Source organism: Monopterus albus, unplaced genomic scaffold, assembly GCF_001952655.1.
Source record: "Monopterus albus unplaced genomic scaffold, M_albus_1.0 scaffold58.1, whole genome shotgun sequence".
Lineage (NCBI taxonomy): Eukaryota > Metazoa > Chordata > Actinopteri > Synbranchiformes > Synbranchidae > Monopterus > Monopterus albus.
Genome location: NW_018127938.1, coordinates 685,302 through 698,860, shown reverse-complemented (window position 1 = coordinate 698,860; position 13,559 = coordinate 685,302). Strand labels below are relative to the sequence as shown.

At 41.0% G+C, this 13,559-nt stretch overlaps 1 protein-coding gene across 5 annotated transcripts in view; it reads right to left on the bottom strand.

The window, feature by feature from the left end:
• Positions 1 to 13,559, bottom strand: part of ddah1 (dimethylarginine dimethylaminohydrolase 1) — a 66,522-nt gene that overhangs the window by 44,798 nt on the left and 8,165 nt on the right. The window contains exons 1-2 of one of the 5 annotated variants that reach the window (XM_020602867.1): positions 13,200 to 13,469; positions 12,796 to 13,073 (exon numbers count right to left, since the gene is read on the bottom strand). The exons of 1 other annotated variant lie outside the window; for it this stretch is intronic. In XM_020602867.1, the coding sequence (XP_020458523.1) occupies positions 12,796 to 13,026 (231 nt within the window). In that variant the 5' untranslated portion in view covers positions 13,027 to 13,073; positions 13,200 to 13,469. Of the gene's footprint in view, positions 1 to 12,795; positions 13,471 to 13,559 lie in introns of those variants that run through there. 3 more of the 5 variants (XM_020602868.1, XM_020602869.1, XM_020602866.1) reach the window with 3 other exon arrangements.

Sequence of the window (13,559 nt, the reverse complement as noted above, 5' to 3'; positions counted from 1 at the left end):
GGCTATTGCCAGCGTGGAGGCATTAAAACAGAAGTACCCCTGAGCCAGTGGAAGTTCAGAACATGCTTCAGTGGCTTCAGAAGACAGAGCCAGCTGTTGAGTATTACCATGCTTTACCTCTCTTTTAACGTGTTTTTGATGTCTAAATCTATGTTTTAATTCATGACGTGCTTTTGTGTATGCCAACATATACACATATAACGCAACTGCTAATTAATGTCTCCATTTCTTCAACCAGCCGTTTAATCTCTGGAATGTCATAAACATGATGCGAAACAATCAGCAGTGCTTTTCTGGAGTACAGGGTGTCATCTTTAAACATTTTGTTTCATCTGACCAAACACTGACTAATTGTTTCAACACTGATACATTTCTGTTGGCTCTACATGTCCGCTGCACGTGACCGTGTTGGAGTAGAAGTGTGAGTTTTCAGCGTGATCCTTGGCATGAGAACAGACCAAGAGTGAACATCACACCACACTGTGACAGCTGAAAGCAGACAGGGAAGGCACACACACACCTCCCCATCCAGCCCGGACACCTGCCCTGCCCTGTCGGACCTCTCACACAGCCACTGTGCATATAATCATACACATCATATGTGTTGTTTTCACTGATTCATAAAAAAAAAAAAAAAAAATTCACTGAATGAAACTGCACAATTTACAACAATTCAAATTACTGTAAGTTCCTGGTGGTGGAAAAGGTCTCTAGTTTTGTCCTTTACAGACAGCTGTGGTCATTCACTAACAGTTTTCCTTCTAGTTTAACCTGTTGCATGATACACTTAACATGCAGAAACTTCTAATAGCCTGTTAGTGAACATGTCCAAAGCTGCTGAATACAACAACTGTCAAAGTGCAGATATAACAGACACCTGAAAATACAGTTAATGAAAGATATTTGATATTCTTGGCTGATATGGCTTCTGCAAGCCTGAGCACTCCCCTCTTCTTTTCAATTAGATAAATACAATAAGACATCAAGGTGCTGGCACTAACGGAAGGCACATTTAAACTGAGGGTAAACCACTGAACATGAATGTCAATGTTTATCAATCACCACAAATCACCATAATTGCTTCATGCAGATCTGAGCTGTAGGCCAGTTCATAACTGATATCTTGAGGAGTTATAGTTTTATTTATTGGCCGCTACCAACAGGCTTAGCTAAATAATTAAGCAGCAGTGCAACAAAATATTGCTGAGAGGTTGTGAAATACTACTGTAAATCTTAGAAGAGATTGTGCAAGATTTTTATTTCTTTCTTCTGCAGAAAGTAGCTCCAATAAAAACAGTCCACAACAAGATCTGCAGATAGTCCTAATTCTCATTTTACATTGTACTTGTGTTGCAGCAAAATCTGAGCTAGATGTCAAAACCTGAACATATAAAAGCAACATGTCCCTCATCGCCGAGTACCACTAGATACAAAGTCAGAACATACAGTATGTCTAAATTGGGTGAACAGACACTTTGAAAGAAAGCTTTGCTGTTATTCAGAGGTTCTAGCAATCACAAAATTGGCAGAACAGCTAAATAAGCTTACCTTACATCCCTCTGTGCTTCCTGTGCAAAGAAATTCACATTCAAAAAAATCCACCAAGTGATGCAAAATGGTGTTTTGATGATTTTTACGGTCTCCCTGAAATTATAATTTGTACTTCCTTGCTTTTCCAAACTCAGTCTACATCAAATACTGCTCGACTATGAGCAAAGGTATTGGTCCTGTGTGTCTGGAGTACAGAGGAAGAAACTGGTGATGTGTCTGTGGTAACTGTGCATCCATGCAAACAGAACTGGCATCCCTATACTGCAACAAATTCCACTGTTACCAGTTTCTTTTTAACAAAGTTGCTGATTCAACTAAAGGTCAGAGTGCAATGCATTCTGGTTGTTAGACGACTTAACCTTTGTGTGCTAACACAGCCTCTTTTCCACTGTTTCTCTGGACATAGAAGACCAGTTTCAAAAGTAATTGCACCTTTCAACCACATACTGTAGATGGATTATTTTGATTCTTTAAGGCAGCTTGATGTCAGCGGCACACAGAACAGACGTAACTGTGACACACAGTACTGTATGTACGCACAAATCACACATAGGTGTATGTGATGCCACAGGTGAGCAGGCTTCCTGTGGCCTCCAGCCTCCTCCTGACACTGTGAGAACATTGTGGCACCCAGTCGACACATCCTGTCTCCTGACTCACTCTCATGTGGAAACTAGACACCAGAGCCTCATTTCCTGTCTGAGAAGGAATCGGCTCTTGGCACAGAGTAATCATATTTGCATGAAAGCGGGGAAAGTGTGACAATTTTACATGTAAACCTGGAGAAGTTGTGCGTAATTCACACCAACTGAATGAAAACCAAACAGCCCTCAGAATGAACTGTAGCTACTGTATGTTGTAAATAAGTATATAAAATGCAGTAGGCAGCACTGGCACACACTCCTGAGACACAGCGGTCCACAGACACTTCACCAGCACGAACACCATCGTCCCCATGTCTGCCCTCCTGCTCTTCACTCTTGCCAAACCTATTTCTTATCACCGCTGCAGCCACGTGCAGGATGGTTACAGCTACACTGTGCTGATGCCAGGCTGTGCCAGGAGCTTCAGACTCCAGTTTCTGACTTCTGAATCATTCTTTTGGCTGCAAGAAAGTGAAAGATATTACCCAGTTCTTTTAACCAGGAACTCAGAGAGACGAAGCGGACCACTTGGATATATAAAAAAATATAACCGTGCTGGTTTATTCAAAGAATCACATGCAAAATTAACATTACACGTCCAGGCATCTCCCACCTCCAGTCCTGCGCGCAGGCAGACGGAGATGAAAAAAGACCCTGAACCCAAGATCTCTATACAATTTATCTGGCTTGGGCTAGCCCATTCTACCCAGCAATGTCAAACCGTGACGTCACCTGATATGCCAGCTTCACAGCTGACCATAGCAGTAGTCAAAACATGGAGAGAATCAATGTGTGTGTGAGTGTTGATCATGTGGTGTGTAGCTAAAAACATACAGGACATTCAGGGACATGTCCGAACAGTAAGCCTCGGAAGATATTATGATTAAGATTACGGCTGAACATATCATGCTAATAACAATATTCATCCTGCCTGCAGACTCTTCAATCTAGTTGACCTTGGCCTAGATGCAGCCTGCAGAACTCATGACAATGAACTGAGCATTTAACAGCCTGAGCTAGACATCCTGGCTACACTTAAACATTCCTATACAACAAGTATCTCATCAATATCTAACTGACTAAGAAATTACCTAACAAAAGGCAAATAATTTCTTCAGAGAAGTAAAAAAAGAAAAGAACCTAAATGAAGTGTTTGAGGTGGCACAAACATCTGTGCACTGGTAATCAAGACTTAAAAACACTCAGTTCAAAGGGTTTTATTTCTTGGCATGAAAGTTTCAATTTGCAATGTTGCCAGAGCATCAAAACACAATTTGTAATTATTTAATTTAAGGTACTGGCCAGGAGGGTTACCAGAGCTTTCTTTGCTAAAAGCATTCTCTGGAAATAGACTGATGACTTCAGAGAGACTACACCAGTGAAGCTGTGGGCCATAAAATCAAATCAATGAGCTTAAACAAAAGAAAACTATGTATAACTGGAAATAATTCTGTTTAGGTTTATCACCACACATGACCCCGTCCACATCACATATCATTTATTCAACTTTTAATTTAGAATCTTCATTAGTGCTGCTTTAACTAAAGCTTCAGCTTCAATATGCTTGAATGTAACTATGGGCTTTAGACTCATTGTCACAGGCATTAGACTGGGGAACAATCTCTGTTAGAACAGCTGCAATACAAGCTCAAATTTAAATAGTTTCACCAGCAGAATATTCATATCAGGTCATGTCTTAATCCTCCTAATGACTTGGGAAAAGAAATTAACTCACTTCAGCTCTGAAGGCACTTCAGTGCATAATTCAACACGCATCTTTCTGAAATCACTAGATCATTAGCCTGGCATCTTTTAATTCCACTTCAGACTGTTCAGTGATCTAGGACTGATGGTAATTCCTCCAAAGGGAATAAGAATCACAGTGGCATAAAAATGTCTTGTTCAGAAACAAGAAGATTTAGACACAAGGGTGCAACAGGACCATACAGAGTTGATTGGTTTGGCCAAAATTCACTCACTGCTAAATTCAATTTAAAAGAGCCCTGTCCTTTGGTATAATTAAAACTAAACTGCAAATGGCATAGAGTAGACTGAATGATGGAACAAAGAAAAATGCTATCTCAGAGTTCTTGAGCAAAGGCAGCATCTGAAATGTTTCAATTTTATTAAAAACCAACAAGTAGGTCTCTCCAATGGGGCAGAGAGCAAAACAGGTTCATACAGATAAGAGAAGTCATTTGAAGCATACATCAGGGACAAAGTTTTCACACTGCTGATGGCTTATCATTAGTTTGTGATTAGTCACTGTATCAGCAAATATAAAAAGATGCATTCCACTTCAGTTTCGGGTAAAGGTTCTAAAAATCTGAAACACTAAAAGAAAAAAAGTTAATTTTGCAGGAAAGAAACAAAATTATAACTGAAGAGCTGTGATGACGGGAACAAAATCTAAACTGGAGCATGCTGCAAAGACAAATCACTTCATATTTTTGACAGAAAGATAATTTGGCAACAATACTGACTGTGTTCTAAAAGCAGAGCAGATGTGAGACCAGGGTTTTTGCCTGGGCAGTGCTACACACCACTACAGCGATTCAGAAAAACAACTGAGCCTTGCTTTAGCTTGTCCTCCCAGGATGCCATCCAACAATGAGACATAAAACTCACATGATTGAGTGTGTGCCTGTTGTCTAGATGAGAAAAGATAGATGGGGACGAGGAAAGGAGTGTGAAGACATATTTGCATTGAGACTAGTTACACTGTGAATGACAAAGGGGGTTTTAAAGGCCAGTCTATTTTAAGATGTGCATTGAAATAGATGTGAGCATCATGGTAGTGCATCGTTGTACGTGAGGGGCCTGGCTTCATCTTGACATGTAAATAAAAAACCCAGTCCCCTCCAAGTAATGTGAAGCAAAGAGGTGAAGAGTTTATCATTTGCTCAGTTTCTGCAAGACCGTTTGCTCAGAAACAAACCAAGTGAAACTGACACAGAGGGCCCAAAGCTACAGAGGTGCTCGGAGGAAAAGTGGAGAGCTTTTTTTTTCCAAACTAGTTACTGTAGAAATCCTTAAAGTTCATTTTTTGTGCCACATTTATCTTGTTTTTACTATAATGACATAATTGGTTGCGTGCAATACTTCATCACTTACTTCACTCTTGATGCTCCTAGGTGTGAGAGATACAGCACTGACACATTCTGGACATTACAGCCCAATATTCCCAACAAGTGACTGTATATTAAATGCAGAGTAAGGCAGCAGATGCACCAGTGTCTCAGTCATGTGACAGCCAAATCCCAGCAGCTGCTCTCGAGTCAAAATGAAGGCTGTCAGGACTGTTGTTGTTTGGTGGTAGCAGAGAAAACCGGGCATTTAATAATAATCGTCAACTGGACTGACACACGCCACTGGTGGATAAAGCCTGTAAGATGTAAGAGATTCTTTTTGGCTCTACACCTCCAGTAATCAATAAAACTGATGTTGACAGTTTGTATTGCTCAGGGAGTGTGTTGCTTTTAAGAGTGGGAACAAAATGAAGGGGGTGAGAGTGAGAAGTCAATGAGTGACAGAGAGAAAAGAAAAATAAAGAGAGCAGGGAGAGCGATTATCAGAGCTTGCAGAGATTTGTCTCAATTAGTCTTGACTGGTTTCTTTGTTTACAGAGCTCAGCAAAATGGTGCAGAAACATTCACTGCATTACCAGTGAAGTATTCGCTTCGTTAAGTGAAGGCCAGTACTAAATGCACTAATGCAATCTTACTGCATCCACTGAGCTCTCAGTATCTGAGGCTTCACTTGCATAATCTATCTTCAAACATGTCAGTTCTGTTTAAACCAAATAAATACAGCCAACATTCCAAGAGCATGCCACCTAATACAGATTAATGACTGAGTACTTCAGAGCTCTTGTCAATATTTTACTAAGTGCATTTGAAACTCAGGACTACTTGTTTTCAAGCTACAAATGGTACGTCTCGAAGTACAGGTGCTCAGGGGGGCTTGTGGGTTTATACATTGACTCTCATCAACACTCTGGGAAATCAAAGATCAGCGAGGCCACCCTTCAGACTTGACTAAATAAAGTTGTAGATCTCTAGTTTTGGCTAGCATTCCCTTTCCTAAACCGGAAAGAAGGCAGAAGAAAAGCAAGACATCTTCAAGTGAAAAACTGGGTTAGCCTTGACTTATCCTACACACTCTCTGACATTAGCATGACACCACCTGGCCTATCCCATGTCCTGTCTTCCACTGCTCAGCCTCTCATACTAAACTAAACCAGACATTCAAACACCCACGGTGACGGCTAAGTGTGACCCGGTCATCCTGCGAGGCTAAGAGGAGTTCCTGCTGGCAGGACTAAAGGTTTTGAGCAGGACTGACCTCTCTAACAAATCAAAGATTTTCAATTCTTTCATAATGACAATGATCCTGAATTTCAGGTTGTTAAATGTAACCAACTTACTCTCAGTAAGAGCTTAGAAGACTTTATGCTTCTCGGTGAGAAAATAAATAAGAGAGGATGGGAGAGGCAGCAGGATGAACACACCAGATGAGGAGTCGGACAGACAAACAGTGAGAGGAAGGGCAGATTAAATGTGGCAGGAATGTGACAGACAGTCGGGGAAAGCATGATGACCCCGTTCCTACGTGCCGGCTCCAGGTGTCTCACCCTCCTCCCCTGTTCACACACGGATGTCAGGCCTCCCTGAAGGAAACCAGGGCAGTTCCATTAGGGAAGTCTTACAAGAACAAGGAGGATGGCAAGGAATCTGCATCCGTAGGCGGATAGTCAAAACTAAGCTTCTGTGCTGTTTGGTGTTAGTTTAGGGGCAGTTACGTGAGGCGTGACCGGAAAGGCACCTGCATGAACACGCAAACCACGAGGACTGAGCGTAAATATTACGTCTATAAAAGCATGACCTAAATATTGTGTCTGTGGAACAGGATTTTCCATCTCGCCCGTGACACTTGTTATGACAGATTCGAGCACTTTTTAATGACCATTATTTTCCAGGCTGCGTAAGATTAACTTACAGTATCTGTTTACCGCAGTATGCCATTATAAGACACAGCAAGTATCGACAGGCACTTTCGAAACACTTAATAGCTGCACTTTAATTCCTCACAGTGTCTGGGCAGGAGCTGTAAAAGGTGGCAGACCGGCATGACCTCATGGAGGATTTCAACACAAGTTCATTCAGTTGAAAAGGCTAAATAACAGCGGTGTACTTGTTCTGAGCTCAAGTGTTTTTGCTGTCAGAAAAGTGAAAAGTGGACAATCAGAAAGGAATTTTCTTTTTAGGCAATTCAGTTGGACTTCACTGCCACAATAAGACCGTCAACACCTGAGGTTCAGCATATAAACACAGAGGAAAAGTCAACCAACTGCAGCTACTTTAATTATATGAAGCAGTTCACTGGAATTTAGTAAAATTACTACTTGTCATGGCAGCTGGGTTGAGAGCTAAGCCCATGTTTGACCAACAGTAATTAAAAATATATATATATGCAAAAATAGTGCTGCGAAATGTAAAAGTGCAACATTTTGTTCAGTTTCCACAACACAAACTCATTCAGCTTGGCTAAATAAGTGAAGCTCATCTGATCTGTTCATGTGAACCAATATCTGCGTAAACTCTTCAAACAGTAAAGGCTTTAATCTTAAACTTTTAAAGATAAGGGGGAAGCTAGTGTTGTATTTGTAAAGTTGCTTCATATAGCAAATGTAACCAGTCCACAAGTGACTGTGAATAATATTTACTGAAGTGATGGGGTTAGATGGAATTGGCCTTTTTTATTCAGACCAAGTGCAAAACTGAGAACAAAAGTTCTTTTTATTCAAAGTACTAAGTGTGTCTCACTTATAATATCACTGTTCTACAAACAAACAAAAAAACCTACATATTTACAGAAGAAAAACTATTTAAACTAAACTTTTCTTCAAAGGTCATCTGTCTGCAGCTGAAATGCTATTTTCTCTACTCATTTTTATGCTTGTTTGGCAATTCTGAGGCTCAATACAACAAATGTTGCATGTTGTACCACTGCAAATCTTTTGAACTGAAGTCTTTTTTCCTAGTTTTAATTCACAGTAAATTAGTCCTAAATAAGGCAGTGAAGAACTAGACAGCTTAATGCAACTGACAAAGTCTGTCTGAAGTCCAACTTCCAGTTAAATCTAAAATAGTTAAAGGATGACTTTGTGAAACTAGCCCCTTAGGCTGACTAATTTCATAAAACAATTTCTTTAATTCAGGCTGAACTACAGTACAATACAGTACATTTGTGCCTTGAGTTTAGAAATAGCATTCTATGTTCCCACATACAAAAGACATAGAGACCTCAACTCCTTTACCTGAGCTGGTGCTGAAAAAGGATCAGTGAAGTATGTACACAAGCAAAAACATGTAGGTTTCGACAGGCCCATGGAACACCAGCAGTATCAGAGCATTTACAGAGAGTCAACAAGTGCAATGATAAAATCAACTATGAAGTCCTCCACACCGGATATGTAGTACACCCACTTCCTTTCTTTAGCCCAGACATGAACACATTCTGAATTAGAGCATTAAAAGGCATTTTGATTCATTCTTATTTAAATGCACAGACAAGCTGTTTAAGCATTGAAGGTCACAGAAAGGAATATGTGGCAAATCTGCTGCTCTGCAACCAATGTGTAAGGTCAGGAAGGTCTACAGAAAAACTCAAAGGGTTGACACTGGGCCAAGGAGAAGCATGTATAAGTCTGTCATTCAGGACATCTAGTGTGCCATATTACCAATCAGTACTCCTACACAAACCATTCAACACCTTAAGAATCTCTTGATTCATCCTAAAGACAAGACCATAAACAGATAAAGACTGAATGGTGTATGACATCACCTGAAACAGCTGTTGGATACCTTATATAGGTTATGACCCATGGAGATATGAATTACAGTCAAAGCACATAACAGTAACATAGTAGCAGGTTTACCTGTGCCATTTATAGAACTGCAACAATTGGTCAAGTAACAAAGTAATTAGCAACTATATTGATAATTTATGTCATTTCTTATTAAAAAAATGTTAAACATTCTCTAGTTCAAGCTTCTCAAATGTTTCACTTTGCTGTTGTTCTCACTCATGGTGTTACACAGAGAAGAGAAGCTGGAAGACCTCTGTCCTCTGAGAAATGACAAATGTCATTTTTCTTTCAGCAATTAATTTGATTAATTGAGACAGTAACTAGCAGATGACTCAGTAATGAAGATAAGTGTCATTTGCTGCCCTGGCCATTTTTCATTATGATTCTGAGATGGGTTCGTAATATGCAGGAACATAAAGGTCATCTAACAACCTGCAGCTCAGTGAACAGTTTCTGCTTATCAGACTAATGTCTAGTAATTTGGATTCATTAACTTTGGCTCTTTGTTGCCGTGCTTTCAGACCACGCTCCAGTCTGCACTACATAATAATGTTGTCCCATCTAGACAAGCTTCCCCCCGAATAATAAAGCATTTTAGCCACAGCCTAATGGATGAGCTTCCTGCAACCTTCAAGAAATGTTTAACTTAATCCATCCCATTTTGTCTTACAGAGCCAAACAATATTAGCCTCTATATTGCATAGATTCAGTGTGGCACCAATGCAGAGTGAGGCCTTTCTCCTTTAAAGGCAGAGAGGAGTAGGGTCCATTAGTGTGAACCAACTACTAAAACCCACTGCATTTAAACAAACAACAGTGATAAACAAAAAAATGATTTCTCTTAACTCAGATAAGCACACTACTGAGCTCTCTCATCAGTTCTCCTTCTGCACTGTACACCTTACGTATCTGTTCAAAAGATTTTAAGCACATATTTTTTCCTCTTGAAAGTCCAGAGGCCTTGTACAAAGTCCCACTGGTGGCACCTACAACTTTGCTGGTTAATAGAAAGAACACAAATGTATGTTTCTTTACAAATCTCAAGATTCTCTATGTTAATATTCGTGTAAATCCAAATTAACTTGCAAAAGTTAAATCATCCTAACCCGGCCACAATAATTACAGGTACAGGCAGCTTCTTCCTTCTGTCTGCAGCTGAAATTAATAAAGCACCTCTCATACATCCTGGTAGTAAATTGGCAGCAGCAAATAGATGAGTTCAAGGGCTGAAAATACATGGCTCAAGGCAGAGAGGATAGATAGGACCCTGTCCAACCAGGCAGTAGATAGAAGAGTCACTTCCTGACAGTCACTTTTTAATCTTTTCAGTCATAAATCACACCCATGTAATTAAAACCTCACAGTGTGTTTACGGATTTCATCCATTTTCCATAAATCTACCACACAAAGTGTGCAAAAATTGAAGGGGCAGGAATACTTTCTGAAGCCAAGGTAAAATCGGAACCTGCAAACCTAATGATGCATCTGCAACTAACTGAGCAAACAAGTATTTGTCAAGACTACAGGATGTTATCGATGGTGCAGTTCTCATCCACGTCCATGAACAAAATGAGTTGCTCTAAAAGCGGGCTGATCAAAGACATGAAAAATAAAATTAAACCTACTTTTTGTAATTTCTCAGGTCATAAAAGATGCACCTAATAATTACAGCACCATCTGTTTGAAGGTGAGTAATGAGGCATCGCTCACACACTCCAAGTGAATGCACTATTTTTATACTTACAATAATATTTGCAAATCACAGGCCTTATAATTATTTTGACAAGCAGTGTAATATATGGCGCACCTGGGAGGGTCAGGTAAGCAGTTTAGCTGTTCAAAGACATGTACCAGCATTACTGATAGCTGCGCCTTATCTGTTGCCGTGGCAGCTGTTGTAAACAGCGAACTAGATAAGAGTCAAAACATTTTAGACAGTATTTGCATTGAGAAATATGATAAAAGCTATAGCACCCTTCGAGATTTGGTGATGCCGACAAAGGCTGGGTGCATTATGTAGCTCCTGCACGAGCAGGGCCGTAGAACATCATATCAAGTTTTATAGCTACATATAAGGTTAAATAAGGTGCTTTTGATGCATTATACTACAATGAGTCCTCAGTGTGGTTAGCCAGCTGTTATTCTTCAGTCACGCAAACAAAAAGGCACAAATGGAAATATCATTAAACCAAATTAAATCAGCACTGTTTTCTGTGTCTAAATGTGAATTATTAGTCCAGAAACATGGATCATAATGTTGATGAACATCGTTACCAGCTCACCCTCAAACATAACTTCAACTATGGAACAAAAGAAGCCATTCCCATTTTGATGTGAAGCATCATTCTGTTGATTTTCCACAGCTCTTTAACTCACACACCATCACTTTCACAGAAAACAATGTTATAAATAAAAGTATCCAGTTCAGATGAATCACTTCTGATTCTGGCCCAGACAAGCAGAAGTCATGCATTCAGTGGAATCATTCTGTGATTTTCACTGTTCTGTTTTTGCAAACATACTACTGCACCCCAGAGTCTGCCAGCTTCTCATTCATCACAGCTGATATCTCCTATGAGCGCAACACGGGCGAGAAACCAAAGCACTGCTATCTCTTTATGAAATATGAAACATCTCATGCCTTAAATGTGATAAAGGGTTATGGCAGAGCGCGGATGGAATGCACATATGCGCATGCAAAGTAACCTGCATCACATTCTGTATAAATGAAATGTGTTGGCGGGAGGTTGCAGCACCGAGATCTTTAATCAGTGTCCCCGCTGCCACTGAGGCTGGGGACCATTAGCACCAGTGAGCCAAGTAAAGTGACTGTGATGTGAAGTGACAGGGGCTTTCACAGAAGCTGTCCTACTGTTTCCTTCATCGTCATTCACATACAGCAACGAGCCACACCAGGCAACCAAGTGCACTCAAACTGATTTCTGTTCAAAAATGGTCTTGATTCGTTCATTTCAGCAAAGTCACAAAGCCTTTTAGCTCTTAAACTATGCCTGTATCCTTCCTTCTTTCTCACTTCTTGTCTCCAATCAGCCAGTGACTGTGTGAGAGATGTGAAGTGCTTTGACAGCATCCAATATAATATTGACAACCTGTATACATTGTGAAGTGACAGAAAACAATACCCAAACGTAATCAAGGAAAACACTGTATAAAACATGTAAAAACGTGTAGTTTTTTCCAGACTACTGTCTCAGTAACAAGGCTGTACAGTGCAGGACAGGCTTTGTATCTGTAGTCTCTGAAATGGGCGTCGCCTCATGCCTGATCACCATCCCTCTGCACAGGCTCCTGCACAACATGGCTAAAATGTGATGTTGATGTGGCACAGCTGGCGCTTTGTACAGCTTCCAAGGGACATAGGCCTTGGGTAAACCTACCACGAACTTAGGTTTCACACAAGATTTAATCTGCCATCACACAGATGGGCTGAGCATTAATTGGGTTAATGAGGAATTAAGACTTGGATGATAAATCAGGATTTAACAAGAAACACTTTTTAATAGTTTTAAATCCCTGATAATAATCATCTAAAGGCGCTCGTATGGATGAGCCACTTCAGGGTACATCCCTGATGCGCTACATGCCAAGAGAACACGCGACCGGGGGGGTGGGGGGGACGCCTTCGTCTCCACTTGCACATGAAACTTTTTGTTTTCAGCGAACTGAATCGTGCCGTGGAACACTGGCTGATACTCTGATACTGCCTACCTCTCTCCTCCGGCTCTCTGCCCCGGGTCTGGTGATGAGCGCCGTGTCCCCGCATACCACCGCCGCGTCCTCCACGAACACGCAGTCCGGGAACGTCTCGTCTGCGGGGAGCTCGATCACCTCCAGCCCGAGCCTGGTCCTCAGGACCTCGACGTACACCTCGTGCTCCCTCCGTGCCTTGGCCAGGTCCACCACCTCTGACTGACTGCTCCGGAGCGCCTCTTTGGCCATGGACGCAGAGATTCCCCGGACGACAGCGTGGGTGTAATGACCATAACCTGCCATTAAACCAGCCATGTTAGCGTTCCCTTTACTTGACACCCTCAATTCTACAAAACAAAAAGAGCTTAAAACACCCCAACAAACAACTCGGAGAATGAATGAGAGAAACTACTATCAGCTACCCCGATGCTGCGTGGTTTGCTTATTGTGCCCTGTTAATATGTAGGGATTTGTTCTTTATTTATAGTTGCCTGCTATAACAGTCAGTCATGCGCCAGTCTCCAGGCGAGCGACAGCGCTTCGGTGACGCGCACCGACCATCACGTGTAGCCTCAGCGAGACGTTCAGCCCAACAAGTGACAGAAACGCACTGATCCTATGGTCACTTCATCTCACTCGGAATCGGCAAAGCCTGCAAGTCAAAGTATTTCATGCTCCAGTAGTGTCTTAAAAATCAACCACAAATCCATATGATTTTTCTAATAACCTATATATATATATATATATATATATATATATGTGTGTGTGTGTGGCTTTGTTTT